Consider the following 15,717-nt stretch of genomic DNA (forward strand, 5'->3'; position numbering starts at 1 on the left):
AGCTTCAACATGTAGACTGTAGGGGCCAGTGATCAAACCCCTGACCTTCAAATGCCGTGTTTTGTCCAACCAACAGTCCAGAACAGAAGAAAGATATCCAGAGAAAAGCAGAATTTTTTTTTTTAAAGCTGTAGCCAGCAAATATTCTGCATTTTTGTTTTATTCAAAAACTCAAAATTATTATTTCATTTTTTAAATTTTCAGTTGTCTTAAACTGCACTCAGACTGAAAATCTCACCTGCAGTTCTCACTGAAGAACAGACAACGCATGTTGATGCATCTCCCCAAATACTTTTGTATTCTATTTTAGCCCTCTGCTTTTGTTTCTCTCACAGCAAAGCATTTTGACATTTAAAGAAAGTTATTGCACCACGCCAGGCTTTTGTCTTTGTCTTTTTTCTACATCTGCTTCCCCATGAGATTTCCTGTGGCGAAGCATTCATGCTTCATGCATGATAATCTTGATAATATTGTGCAGTATCATGCACCATTATTTTCAAATATCAAAGTGTCTGCATATTTGAGATTAGAGAGAAAAGTCTTGATTTTTTTTTCCAGATGTGCATGATACAACCTGATTTCGAAATCATGCATCATGCTCTTAAGGGCGAACAAACTATAGTCTAAGCCTAGTTTAAGGGCATTCTCATGCAAGGTAAAATGTATCTGTTGCGTGCCCAGGTATTATTGCTCCCACTCCCCATGCCACTCAGCTTTCACATCAGAAATGTCACTCCGTACCTGGAGTACACTTGCGTTATCATCTATGTGACATTTCTTCTTGCTACAGAAAAGGTGGGCCAGTCACAAGATCCTAAGCTCATACATGTTGACCTTTACATTATTTTAGAGTCAAAGTCAAGAATGAACCTGTCTCTTACCCTCCTACTTAATTAACCTGTGGCTGTGAAGTTCAGAGGAAGAGATCGGTCCATGTGGCACAGATATGCAGATTTCTGAGTGGACTTGCAGAATTGAGAAAGCATTTGTAGCTCTACTTGGAACCTGCTACTCGCCGTTAAAAGCCTTCAAGTGGACCCAACGTGATGTGCCCTGGTATGATGCACAGTGTCTATACTAATCAAACAAACTAGATTTTGGGATCAAGTGTGTTTGGATCTGGGCCTGGGTTACTGATGTGAGAGCCTTCCAATTGTGTAATGATACGTTTCCGCAGCCCCACTTAAAACTGTGTGTGACCTGCGATGCCCTAACTTCAGGGTCCTCCTGTCTCTCTGGTTTCTGTTTATCCTGGTAAACAAAATCATTGATATATTTTCTGTGTCAACTGCATGACAGTGGCTGCCAAAGAGACCAGGACAGCCACTGTCATTTCAACTCCTTTTTTTCTGGTGGGAAAGTGGGGATGTCACTATGGTGGTTCTCACAGTATGAACAAGTGCCCACACCGTCTCCTCCCTGCCTCACCCTCTCTCTGTCACAGACCGACACACTCAGCAGCCACAGCTTCTCCCTCTGGCTCATAAACACAATCCCACTGTACTCAGCAGGCAGCAGGACTGATGACTTGAGTATATTTGAGTTTGATAAGGACAGTAACCAATATAGAACAACCCAGTGTTCATATTGAGGCAGGTGGGGAGTGCACAGTAGCACTGATTTGATCTGCCTGGCAACCAGCTGTAGTGCGGGATAATATTTTAGGTGTAGTGGAAGACGTTTTTTTATTCAGTGGGAAAAGTGCTGACTGGCAGCAGGGAGTATGAGAAAGCTACTTTTAGCTTGCAGACTGGGAAACTCATGCTCGCAGAGAGAGAGAGAGTGCAGGGGGAGGGGTATACACGACAGAAATGACAGAGCTGTGTGTGTGTGCGGGTACACAAGTGAGAGCAACCAATATACTGGCTTGTGGCTGAGGCCCAAGTCTTTGAACTCCTCTTTTGTTCAAAGCAGCAGACATCTGTCTAGACTCCGAATATCGCCTTTCCACAAGTCACTGTTCTTCAGCTCTCAGCTGGTGTATAAAGTCAGACAAATGCAGGAGGCGGGAGACGTTTCAGGGATTTTTAACATGTTCTACATAAGTGTTACTGGCAAAAAACTTTAATTTGGAATTTAGGAGATCAGAAAGTTAAGTTCTTGAGCATAATCTGTTATTTTTGCAGTATGTGCAAGAGGACCAGCCTTGTTTCAGTCACCCTTGCCTGCAGCCATGTTAGTAGCTTAGTGTTGGGGAGTAAATAATTACATGTAACTGCAATGTTAAATTACAAAATAAATGTAATTGTTATCAGTTACAGTTACTGAGAAAAATATGTAATTAAATAACAGCTACTAATCAGAATCTTAGTGATTACAAATGTAATGAACCTATGGGGTTCCATAGGAAATCTGAAAAATCTTTTCAGTAAAAAGTTTATATATGTAAAAAAAACAATTATTCTGTTGCTTTACATCTTTTTGCTGTACAGGAATGCCTTCTTTGGGCACATTTTTGGACAACGCAGGTCATCAAAGCCATTTAGACTAATTTTAGCGCAACAGTTATGCACATGTGTTTTTAGGTCTTTTTAGCTTTATTACCCTGTTTAAAACATTTGTTAGCAAAGTAATAAAAAACGAATGAAATGTAATAAGTTATATTACTCGGATTAAGGAATTAAAATACCTAAGTAACTTATTACATTTTAACAGGGTAACTAGATATATGTAACCTATTACATTTCAAAAGTAACCCTCCCAACACTGTCTATGAGGCTGTACTTTGAGATAGCAGTTGGGCTTTGAGCTGACGTTCTCACAATGAGAACAAGCAGATGTTAAGTAAATACAAAGTTTATCATGTTCACCATCTAAGTTTAGTTTGTGTTTTAGCTTGCAAGGCATGCATGTTCCCATGACTTGTTTTTGAGATTTGGGAAGCGTATACACCAGTGGTTACCCATAAAGCCCTCCTCTGTGTGGGTCTGCAGAGACATTTAAAGGGGCAGTTCACCACAAAATCAAAAATACATATTTTTTCCCCGGTTTCATTTATCAAGATTATTTTGGTGTGAGCTGACAAGTGTTGGAGGCTGTAGAGATGTCTGCCTTTTCTTAAACATAATGGAACTAGATAGGACTGGGCTGCTCACAACAAGGTCTGTGGATTATCTTGAGTAACTGGGTCATGATTTCTAGAAAGAAATGGTGTTGAATTTTTCTTTTATTTTTGGCTCTTTCAGCACCACAACCCAAATGACACCTAGTTCCATGATACTGCAGAGAAGGCAGATATCTCTATGGGTAATATCTCCAACACCCTGCAACCCACACCAAAATAACCTAGAATGATGAATAGCACTACGGATGAGACTAAAAATATGTACTTTTGATTTTTGGGTGACCTGTCCCTTTATATACATAGAAGCTTAATTCCAGCCTGTCTATGTAAGTTTTCCCAAAACCTGTCCAAGCTATTGAAGTTAATGAAGCTCACAGCCAAATACTCCCCAATGCCTATTATTATTTTCATCTTAAAACTGAACTACAGGTGCTAGCTGTGTTTTCATAATCATACAAGCCACAAAAGAGGGTAGAAAATGACGCACTTGTTATTTTTAGGCGAACTAAATGGAAGGCTTTGGATGTGATCTTTGCCTACCTCTCGACACCTTATGTCAAGTCTTAAGTGCAGCCGGCAGTACTTAAGCCCTAAAGCAGTTTATTTCCAGCGGTGTTACTTTATTACAAAAGCTACTCCAGTCTAAAAAGCCTCAGATACTCTCTGAAGGGACCACACATAGTGTACAGTTGACAAGACTGACTCTTCTTTTAGACTTTAATAGGTGCTGTTTGTATTCGTCAGCAGCAAATCTAAGAGTTTTCTTTGGGTCCTAGCTGCAGTGTAACACACACAGTTTTTCATCTCTGAGTGTTGGTGTTATTGGCACTGAGTCATAATGGCTCCCTGTTCTTGGCACTTTGAACACTGTGTTAATGAATCGCATGTGTGCGGGTGGATTTGTGTGTGTAAGGTATAGAAGACGGGGTGGGGGGTGTGCTGCTCTGTGCTGTTGGTGGTCCTGACTGTTCTGTGTGTGTGTGTGTGTGTGTGTGTGTGTGTGTGTGTGCGTGTTGTAATAGGGTGGGCTGTGTAGGGGTGGTCTTTTTCTGATCTTTGGAGGTAATTTTTTTGCAAGGCTCCTAGGCTATATGTACATTGTGGTGCTTAATGCCACACACTCAAGCACACACATATCAGTGCCCTCCCATAGAGTTACAGTCAGACCAGTGCTGCTGGTAGTAGCTGGCATCACTTCAGGGGCTGCACAGTTTGACTGAGGTGACTCAGTCGGGAGGCTTTGCCTGTAAGAATCACCTCTGAGTGCTGATGGGATTTAAGTGCCTTTTCCTGATTTGCCTGCCTGGCCTGCCTCCTTCTGCTCTGTTTGCTGGTTGAACTAATATTTTGGCACTTAGAGCAGGGGTCTTTTTCAGGTCAGGGCCTCTTTAGCTCAAAGAGAGATGGAGCAGGGACCCCTTACTACATACTGTATATTGTATAAAACTGAGTTGCATTTGAAATAATTCTCTGAATACTTTCAACTCTTCCCTTGTTTGTGCCTGCCTGTAGTTGTTTAGTAGGGGTGTGAATCTTTCACTATCTCACGATTCGGTTCGATTTTGATTCTTGGGGTCACGATTCGATTCAGAATTGATTCTCGATTCAAAACGATTTCCGATTCAAATTCAATTCCCAATTCAAAATATAGGAGGTGTAATTTCAGGATCTATTCCAGTCTGTTTTGCCAGTGGCTTATTATGTTACAAAGCAAAGTGTGTATGAAATTATGGAGGTTTTATTTGTACAAGCCTTTTTGTTGTAGAAAACATTTCTCCCAAGTGTTGGGAATCAGAAAGTGAAAAAATAAATCCCATTATCTGTGCCATTCTGCAAAGCAGCTCCTATCTGTGATGCTGCAGAGGGCCACATCACGCTCCTGACATTTCAGAGAGGGGCCTGCTTCTCCCGCCTGCTCTGCCTGCAGTGAACACAGAGTTTACATCCATATGAAGCCCTGCTGCTTGTTAGACTGTCTCCTGATTTACCCTTGTCTCATTATTATTATTATTATTATTATTATTATTATTATTATCATCATCATCATCATCATCATCATCATCATCATCATCATCAGTATTATTATTATTATTATCGGGGCTACAAGAGTTTATTGTAATGCACGAGGCGCTGCCAATAACACAGAGCGATAGATACAGCAGGATTAGGCCAATCACAGTGCAGTTTGCTCCTGATGACGTTTGACATACGTAAGCGGATACAAAGTGTCGAGTCATCTTCCGATTGGTGGACAAGAAACAAACCTCTGACCTCTCTCCAAAGGAACCATGGGAAACCAATATGGCGTTTAGCATCGATGCTAATGTACTTTTATCATAGATATATGGATAAAAGATGAACGGAAGACACCCAATATCAGATCTATCATTATGGATTTATTGAACAAGGTCCCGTAAAAACACCCGGATTCCCAGGCTGGATACCGAGGCTTCTAAAAGAGCTACGATGCGTCTGAGTCATCCCTTTGAGCCGCACAGCCGGCAGCTTTCACTGGCGAAAACAAGTAAGGCGGTCCGACAGACGGATCTCTTCTAAATGATACAATTTTTAGAGGGTTAAGATTGATGTTTAGGATTTTTGAATCGATTTTGAATCGGTAAAAACGACAATCGAGATTCTTATGTTAATCTATTTTCCCCACACCCCTATAGACAGTAGCGGTTGTAGCATGGTGGCTAGGTGTGTTAGCTGCATGTTTTGCACTTGTCACTGATGGTTTCTGAGGTGGAGGTTGTATCTGAGTCTTTTGTTATAAAAGTTACAGAACAGTTTATTGTGGCTCCAAAGAATGTCCATACACTTGGAATAATAATACAGCCAACTGGCCAGTATATTTCAATAATATGTTAACGTTTTCTACCTAGCTCACCTAGCCATTATGGATAAGTGCCACACAGAAATTTAGCATTAGCTAGCTCCTGTGACTGCACAGAGATTCACGAGTAACAATCAGCTGATCATTAATGTTGTGTACTGTAGATTAAGTGTCTTTTTTTCGCCTCCATGCCGGCAATATCAGAGGGCTGAGGCGTTAAGTTTTCGGTTCCTCCGTCCGTCCTTCCAGCAGCCCATTGTCATGAACATCTGAAGAACACCTCTGCCATTAGGGAGCATGTAACAGTCAGTGCATATGCCCATCCATTTCTCTTTAAAAATATTTTTATGCCCTCTTGCCAGCAACAGCAACAACACTCAAGAATTCAAATGTTAAAATTTCACACAAATTTCTCATAGGATATAATAATAGAGTTGTGTTTTTTTTAATATATCCAAGATGTCAAAGATCAGCTGTGACATAATTTTTGCTCGAGGTAGAGGTCAGCTAATTTCACATTTTAGGTCCTTGATGCATTTGTTGTTTGTATCTTGTTACTATGACTGTCTGTGTTTTCAAGCTTCTTGTAACTAATTGCCTATAGTGGGTAGTGGAGGTGTAACTCGTTCGCACCCGTCATGGGAGTCTCATTTTGATGTTGTAGTGGTTCCTCATGAGTCTACAGTAGCTATAGAAGAGCATCTGCTGTGTTCGAGTCTCCTCAGTGAACCCAGCAGCTCACATTTATTCTCAGCTGATGAAGGTGTGATTACCCTGCTCTGGTTTTGTTTGCAGCCCTGTTCTGTTTCCAAGAATTGATTGCTGTTTTCACGGTCCACTGAAAATAAAAGTGTTAAATTCAAGTCATAGATTATTAGCTTCGAGGTTTCCGCAGGGATGGTTTTCGAGAAGGGGGAGTCCTCCAATTCACTGCAGCCCTGCCGTGTCAAGGCTGTTTGCTTTTCTCACGTTATCTCCTTTTTCATTGTAGTACTTGATCAGCAGCTTCTGTATTGTGTTTGCATATTTCACAATTTATAAACTATGCAATCCGGTTTGCTTGGTTGCGCCAGGAAGTCCTAGTTCTCACCTGGCAGCAGTAAATTATCTGCTCAGAACCGTTTTGAAGAGGAGCACAAAAAGGCAGGTTGACTAACATGTTCTCCAGCAAGTTATACTGATTTACAGTCATCTAAGAAAGTCAGTGGCTGCACTACGTCATATAAAACCTCACTGGTGTTTGTCAGAGGATCAAAAAACGCATTGTTCCAATTTAAAGACTCATATATAGAAACAAATGCCCTCTTTTCCACATCTTCACCTGTAGCGCCTCGCCTCTATGACTAAGCTGAGAGTGTTTTTTTAGGGATGATTATTTTCTTTGCATTGTACAGCACGACCCTTTCATGTCTGACTTTCATGTTATCAATAACCTTTTCACTCTTTGAGTCATCTCTGGTATTGTTTCCTTTTCAGTGATTACTTATCTGTAGTTGAAAATAAAACTCTCTAATCAGGCACTCCCTAACAGAGGATGGATGGAGGATTTTCTTTCCCTTCCTGTTTCCTTTTTTGTCTTTATTCCTCCCTTTCTCTTTGTTCATACGCTGCAGCATCAGAGGCTGTCTGGAGGAACTACATCCTGCAGACAGTTTTGAACAACATACACATACAGTCAAATGTTGTGGTTTGCTATAAAAAGTTGGCTGTAAAAAAAGAATTCAGGCTACTTTCAACTGCTGTCCTCACTACTTCTTCCCTTATTATATCTTTATTTCCAGTTACTGTGACCAGGGCTGATTACACAACTGTACACTTGTAACATTATGGAAATAATGTTACATGAAAAAAACATGCCCAGGCATTTAACAACAGCACTTTCTTCCATCTGCATATTGTATAATGTTCTCTGGGCATGTTTTTTTCATTTAAGTTAAAAAAAAAAAAAAGAAGAAATCTTGACTCTGCACAAGCTTTTCTTGTGAATTTCACAAGAAACTTCTGAGAAACTGTACTCAAAGCTTCCTGTTCCCTACTGAGAACTTTTTTTTGTAAAAGCGAGGCGTGCCACATCTGTGTGTTGCAAATATGTGTGTTTTTATGAGAAGCGCAGACAAATGGCAATAAAAGGAAGTGAGAGCGCAGGGGAGAGACACTGGAGCCAGAGCTCCCACACGGCCTGCAGGATGTGTCCAGACTTGTTCTCATCCAGTCTGTAAATGATTAGCAGGAACTCGAATCACTACTCAAACCCCACTGCTGCGCTCCAACGCTTCACTCCCAGACACCAGCCCCTCACACACTCACACTTCGACACTTCGAGATCTTTACGTTGCTGTAGGCCTTTGTTCAAATGTAGATGTCCTGAAACATCAGCTTCTGATAAATAGTTGTAGTTTAGCACCTATCAGGCGAGCTCACATTTCAGACTGTGTCCATTGAAACAACGCAGCATTATTGTGCCATGTCTGCCACAAACACTGCTTTTAAAAGAGACTCTTATTTTGTGGGTGAAGTATTCCTTTAAAAGTTTTGTGTTTGCATAGAAACTAAAAACATAATAATTTGCATATGCATGAGTGTGCCTCAGCTTTGTGTGTACTTGTTGATGTAAAAACAGTGTTACTGATGTCATTTTTGGGAACAACCGTGCAAAGGAGGGGGAAGTGTAGAGGAGGAGGAAGTACAGAGCAGTCGTTGATGCTGTTATATCAACAGCTGTATGTTTTACAACACACTTGCCTGCAGTGAATATAGTTAAATCATTTACTGCTATATATTAACTCAACACTCCTCCCTGCACAGACTGCGTTCGTGGCCTGTGCTCATTTCTTTTCTGCTTAATCACTGTTGATTTTATCTGATTCACAGGGTGGTTTTTGCACATGGCAGGTGTTATCATCACAACCAAGTTCTTTCTGTAATCTGAAACGTGGGTTTTCCCTGCGGTAATGACGGTGTTGAAGTGCATTCTTCACAATTTATTTAAATGTTTTAATAACCTGAAAATATGTTAAAAGGTGCAGGAACTGTAAAATACAAAAAAACCCAAAGCTTAAGCATCATTCTTAATCTTTGCTTCACACTTAAACTCTACTGTATGTCAACGTCTCACTTCCGTTGGCATTATTCAAGCTTTTTTTGTTTTCTGTCTTTGCAGTGTTGTATTGCCCAGGATGTCTTCGAAGGCTCACAGTTCCAATAACATCGCCCATGCCCGACGGACGGTGCAGCAGCTGAGAATAGAGGCGAGCATTGAGAGGATAAAGGTACAGAAAAGCACTCCACAGTAAACCACTTTAAATGAATTTTCAAGTCATGGAATCAGGTTAAAACATTAAAAGTTTTGGAAAAGTCCTGTAATTTTGTTGTGTGTAATGAAATAGTTACAGTAATCTTCTGTGGATAACCTTCCATGTAATGTAACTAGGGCTGGGCGATATGGCTTTGAACCGATACCATGATATTTTAAGACTATGTCGGGATACATGATATATATCTCAATATTTTTAAATGCCCTTTAAACAAATGTTAACTGCCAAACACACCAGACTCCATGTAAATATACAGCAATTTAACATATATAGAGCCAGCATATTTTCTATCTGAATTGTCAAATTCATTTTTTTTTTCCAACCACAACAAGAGTCGATAATTGTTGACACTAAGATAGCTTTTGTGAGGTTTTGTTTCAGGAGACTTTGAATGAAGTTTTTTTTTTCCCATGATAAATTGCTGTTTATTGAAATAGAGTCTGGTGGGTTTGAAAATTAAAAATTTGGGCTGTTTCTGGTTAAAAAAGGATCTTATTTTTTAACAAAAAGGTCTATCACTGAGATAGTTTTATCAGACACAGTCTGAGCCTGTTAGTCGCAAAAAGGAGTACTTTTAGTGTACTCACATTGATGATGTGCTATTGCCCATTAATGTTATTGCAGTTTTATTACGCTGCTGCCGGCTAAAGGGTCTCACTCAATACTTGACCAACTTTAAAAATTGTCTCCATGTGGATTTAAAAAAACAAACAAACATGAAAATGTGGTCCAATCTGAAAAATACCCAAATTATCCTTAAAAAGTTGCTTCTTACTGCTTTGTAACTGGAGTCCATTGTCTCCGTAGGTATCCAAGGCCTCTGCAGACCTTATGAACTACTGCAATGAACATGCCAAAAACGACCCTCTCCTAATGGGCATTCCCGCCTCAGACAATCCCTTTAAGGACAAAAAACCCTGCACTATATTGTAGTGGATGCCACTTAGCCTTTGGGGTTTTTTTTTTTTTTTTTTTGCTTATTAGTGTTGCTGTATTCTTTTTGTTGGGAGGAGTGAGGGGTGGACTGTGATCGTAACATTACCATGTGTTCACCTGTTCTGTTAACAAGTCAACAATTCAACCAGGATTTTCTCAATAAAACGTAATGAGCGAAGAAGGCCCCACCAGTGCCACTGTTCAGTCTGAGCTCGGACCACTAACAAGACTTTGGCTGCATGAGTTGCATCAGGAAAATCATGTTGCTTAAATACAAATCAACAGCACATATTGTTTTCTGAATATGTAACAGCACTGGAATGCTTTTTCCTACTGTATGTAAACAGTCTCATCTCTATTTGGCAGACAAAGATCATAACTGTCGAGCTGGTTTCCCTTAATTCATACAGCCAAAGTCTCCCTCCAGCTCTTTAAAAGCATATTATTTCTAAGATTGGTAATGATGGCTCCTGTCATGAAGCGTCAGACTTCCCACCAGTATTTTTGTGCAGTTTAGATCACTGCACTCAGTGTTCGGGGTTTATATTGAGCTTCTACTCAAATGTTAACATGATGTATCTTTGATTGGGGACAGCAGCGTCACAATATTTGGTATAAAATTAAGTTACTCAAAGTATTTTGCTACCTGGCTCTCACTGGTCCATCACAAACCACATGCTGTTTAACGCATCCTTTTCCTGTCTCGCATTTGCATTATGATTGCAACCCAAACACCAGAATAAATGTTGGCATTTTATGTTTCTGCAAACCATGGATATATTATGATTGTATGTTTCATAAGTAGTAGATACGTTAAAACTTAACGTTTCCATTCTGTGTTGTGACAACGCTGTGGTTAAAAAGGTACCAAAAAGCACTTGTTTAGGGTTAGCAGTACATGTTTGGGCTTATAGTACTGAGTTTTGTTGCTACAAACATGGCTGGAAATGTCCCAAATTCTTGTTAGAGCACACTCAGATTTGTGTCTACAGTAATGGCAGGAAATGTCCATATGTGCGGCTAACAAAAGACCCAGATTGGTCGCTAAAAAAAAACAAAAGCAGGAAAAGTCATGACCTCTGGTTAAAAAATGTCTGGTTTTGTGCTACAAACATGGCTGTAAATGCCCCGACCTCTTAATAAAAAACACCAGTTCTTTTTGCTTCTACCATGGCTGGAAATGTCCCTATTAATTCCTACTAAAAACATCCAGTTTTGTTGCCACAAACACAGCTAGAAATGTCCCGACCTGTTGTTGAAAAAAATAACCGCTTTTGTTGCTACTAACACGGCTGGAAATGTCTGAACCTTTCGTTAAAAAATACTGAGTTTTATAGCTGCAAACATGGAAGTAACAGTCCCAAACAGTTGTTAAAAAAAACCGCTTTTGTTGCTAGAAACAAGGCTGAACATGTCCTAAACTCATTAAAACATACTAGCTTTTGTTTGTATGAACGAATGAGGTCTGCTACTGCCTGCTGTTTGGTTGGGTTTGGGTGAGGCTTGGCAGTCGTCTGGTTTAGATGTCAGTTCATCCTCCTCCTGTTGGAAAAGCTCAGCTCATATATGTATAATCTAAACAAAATCCCCAATAATCCCTAATAAAATACATATGAAACATACAAATGTAATGTATTGTACAATTCCAATATTTAATTCTGGTGTCTGGGCCGATGATTACCGTGATACAGTGTTGTCTTTAGCTGATTTAATGAGCCATCATCTGGAGATAAATTCCACATAAACATCTTTGATCCAAAACCATCTATGCTCTGATTCAAGCCATTGGGATAATATGACCATGCTGCTGTGATGCTTTTGGAAATTTGACAGCTGTACATGTAAAATACAGAATGAATGAAAATGCTTTATCACACTTTTTTTTTTTTTTCTTGACATTGTGTGAAGGGCAACACTGTGTAATGAAGTCCCTGGGACCAAACCAAACCAATGATACTGCATTTAAAAAGATCTAAATATGCATCTGGATGAGTCTATCTGTAGCCATTCCTTCTGAAAAACTTTCTGTGGTACGATATTTTTAGGACGCTGACAACACGAAGCACGTCAGCAAGGGTAACGCAACACTGTGAGCCACACCTACCTGCTCATCACAAGTGTTTTAGTCGCGCGAATGTGCACATCATTGTCTGAAAGTGTTTATGGCACACGTGTTGGAGGTGCAGGTGCAAATGGTAGTGTGCATTGATGATAAAACCACTCTCTCAAGATTGCTCTCAAATTTTTCATGTTTTTTCAGTTTAAACTATTACATTTGTGTCGGTGGGGATCTTCAGTCTTTTGTCTAACATGTCCTTCATGCTGTGATTCTCTGGGGGAACATATCCGCTATGATAAATGTAACAAAAAACAGAATAGATAGCGTAAATTAAGAATTTCTTACACTCTAAAGCCTTACATGTTTGCCTTGTATCATGAAGAATGCTCTAACTGGGAGTTCTTTCTTGAAAAAAAAAAAAAGATGTTTCTATCAAATGTTTTTATCTGTGGAATGATAGTTATTTGTAACAATATTGTGCCATCTGTCTCTGTCAACATGTCACTAGCAAAACATGTTAAATTGTGTTTCACTCACCTGGTGCTCCGCTTTTCAGCAGTTGTTTTTTGGTATTGTTGCCTTCTCCAAAGGGTACTTTCAGGTCTTCAAATCAGCAAGATCTGGTGTTATTATCCAGTTGTATTTTTTATGATTGTCTCTAACAGTCTTCTTTACTTGCAATAAATCATTGCTGTATGCCTCTTAAGGTAAAGTTCAGATTACCACTGCCATGTCATGATTTCTGTCTCTGCAACTCTGTAACGGCCTTATTGTACCCTTGATACGTTAATTTAACTGTCAAAATCTGCATTTTGATAAATGTCTTTATTAATATACCAACCTTTGTATGGAGACTTACTTACCGAAGATTAATAAAGTGAAGCATTCCTACAGTACGATACTGTACTAATATTTCAATAAAGATGTGTTGTGCTGCACAGTCAGAAGAGTTAAACTTGTGATGATCAGTGTTACCTTTCATACATTCCCAAATTGAAGGTGTTTACAGGGACATTAAAAGGGACACTAAAAATCAAAACTGAGTATTTATCCTCTTACCTGTAGAGCTATATAATCAATCTAGGTTGTTTTGTGTGAGCTGCTGAGAGTAGGCGATATCAGCGGTACAGATGTATGCCCTCTCTGCAGTATAATGGAACTAGATGACCTTTTTGATAATGTACTATGACTTTTTAAGGATTTTTTTAAAACCATGAAACAAGAAACATTATCCTGTCACATGCGACATATGCTACAAGTTTTTGGGAAATCACTATGACATTATACCGTGACTTTTTGTACTGATTTGGTTTTTTTTACAACATACTACTCTATGATTTTTTTTTTACGTACTGTGCTATGACAATTTTTGGATATACAGTAGTTTCTCAAAGCAGGATGGGATTAAGAGCCACAGAGCGGTAGTCATTAAGACTAGACACAGCAGGCTTTTTAGGTACAGGGACAATGATGGCTGTCTTGAGGCAGGAGGGAACAGTCTCTTGTGAGAGTGGGATGTTAAAAAACCTTCAAAGATGTTAAAAAAACTTTCAAGTCTCAAACCTCCCTCTGTTGTTGAAATATCATTTGGAAATCCAAGCCCTCTACTTGTCAGTTAGACATCATAGTATAGCATAATATAGTCATCCAAAATATATAAAAAAAAGAAATAAATATAAAGTCATAATATAGTATGTCGTCAAAAATCTGACCAAAACATCAAAATGTAGCATGTGGTCAAAAATCCAACCATAGTATAGTGTTGCGTCCGGTCCGGTTGTGTGTGCATAATTGCACAAAGTGTTGTTGTTGTTGTTGTGTTTGTTGTGTTTGTTGTTGTTGTTGTTGTGTTTGTTGTTGTTGTGTTTGTCGTTGTTGTGTTTGTTGTTGTGTTTGTTGCTGCAGCGGCTGTGTGCCCTCCCCCTGCGCTCCCTCCGCCCTGCTGCCTGTGCACCTGTAGCCGATTCCCTGCTTGGAGAGGGCAGGTAAGATGCTTAGTGTGATGCACGGCAGCTGGGTTCTTGGGGTTCTCTCTGTTTTGTTCTTTCTCTGTTTCCCCCCGACATGTTGAGATTGCTGGATTTTGTTATTTGAGTTTGGGTTGGAGGTTTCCGGTAGTTCATTTTTCGGTTTTGATTAACCTCAGTAAGATTCCCTGTTCTATTTTCTAAGCGCTGAGTCTGACGGCCCTCCGTGGGCTGGCTCAGGGGCTTTCCACCTTTTTGTTTCTTTCGTCCAGGACCTCCATCCCTCTTTAGTTTGTTCTGTTGATTGTTTGTTCTCATTTGTTTTCCTTTACAGAGAGCCACTGGGAAGTTTTTTTTTTTTTTAAAAAAACCATTGGTTGACAGTATGAAGTTTTTTGTGTTTTTGCACTTTTACAACTGTCACTGGCGTCCTTCGTATGTTGCGGCCTCTGTTGAGCCTGTTAGTTTTTAGAGACAGTAACATAAATTGAGGCTCGTCTGGGAGTTTTTTTCTTTGAGCGTCCATTGTGGTTTTGTGCTGTTGTTTCGGCACGGTTGTTAGTGTTGCAAACTGTGTCATGGTAATTTTTTACATTTTGGTGTGCTTTGTTCTTTCTGCGCACGTGTTGGACACCACTGATTGGCCCGTTTTTTCCCCCTGTACTGCCTGCCTCCTCTGCTGCTGTGTTTTTTTCTTTATTGCCCTCAGCGTTATTGTTTGTTTCTATATGTTCCGTCCTGACGGGTTTGTTGCACAACCGACCCTCGAAAAATTCCATCGCTGCATGAAGGAGCATCCTATCCTTCTACACACCAGTCTTCTTCACCTACTATGTCTCATTTTCAGTCTCATTTATTTGATGTTAGGAAATGCCTCCATTTGTTCCCACCATTCAAGGAAAAAGACGTTGAGTAGGCTACTTTACTTTGTTTGAGCATGTTGCGAATTCACTACAGTGGCCTAGACTGTGTGTCTAAAGCTCAGGGTGCTTCTTCTTGCGCATCCCTGTCGTCTGAGTTTAGCCTGGATTATGACTACCTTAAATCTGCAGTGTTGAGGGCATATGAGCTGGTGCCCGAGGCATATAGCCAAAACTTCCATCGCTTTAAGAAAGCCAGATGTGTGCTGAATTTGATTGTGAGAAAGAAGCCTTTTTTGATTTTTGGTGTCAATCTGGAAATGTGAAGGATTTTGACAAGTTTCGTGACTTAATGTTCTTAGAGGAGTTTAAAAATTGTCGTTAACTCTGATGCTTTGTTGCATGGTTTTGGCATGCAGTATGTGGTGGTGCCTTTGCAGTTAGTGAGGGGTTTCCAGTTGATTGGGTGTCCTTTATGGTGGGTACAGATTTAGCTGGGGGCAAGGTGCTACTTAATCCTGAAGTGACTGCTGTTTCCCTGTCTGAGCACCTGGTTGAGTTGGAGCAGAAGTATCCAGGTGTGTTTTCTGTCGTCAGGCAATTAGCAAGCTGCTAATTGTTGAGCAAAAACGTGGTCAGTCATTGGCTCCTTTTTTTGATGTGGTTGTTTCGGGCATGACG

The 15,717-nt window shown here is 40.0% G+C and overlaps 1 protein-coding gene across 2 annotated transcripts in view; it reads left to right on the forward strand.

Annotated features, from left to right (window-relative positions):
• The window catches only part of gng12a (guanine nucleotide binding protein (G protein), gamma 12a), a 36,167-nt gene extending 23,003 nt beyond the window's left edge, over window positions 1-13,164 (forward strand). Inside the window, exons 1-3 of one of the 2 annotated variants that reach the window (XM_088085329.1) lie at window positions 5,334-5,588; window positions 9,061-9,169; window positions 10,022-13,164. In XM_088085329.1, coding sequence (XP_087941455.1) covers window positions 9,077-9,169; window positions 10,022-10,147 — 219 coding nt within the window. In that variant the 5' untranslated portion in view covers window positions 5,334-5,588; window positions 9,061-9,076 and the 3' untranslated portion in view covers window positions 10,148-13,164. Of the gene's footprint in view, window positions 1-5,333; window positions 5,589-9,060; window positions 9,170-10,021 lie in introns of those variants that run through there. The other variant, XM_088085328.1, reaches the window with a different exon arrangement.
• The last annotated feature ends 2,553 nt before the right edge of the window (window positions 13,165-15,717 follow it).

This window comes from Plectropomus leopardus, chromosome 12 (genome assembly GCF_026936395.1).
Source record: "Plectropomus leopardus strain MGB_pleo_1.0 chromosome 12, ASM2693639v1, whole genome shotgun sequence".
Classification (NCBI taxonomy): Eukaryota; Metazoa; Chordata; class Actinopteri; order Perciformes; family Serranidae; genus Plectropomus; species Plectropomus leopardus.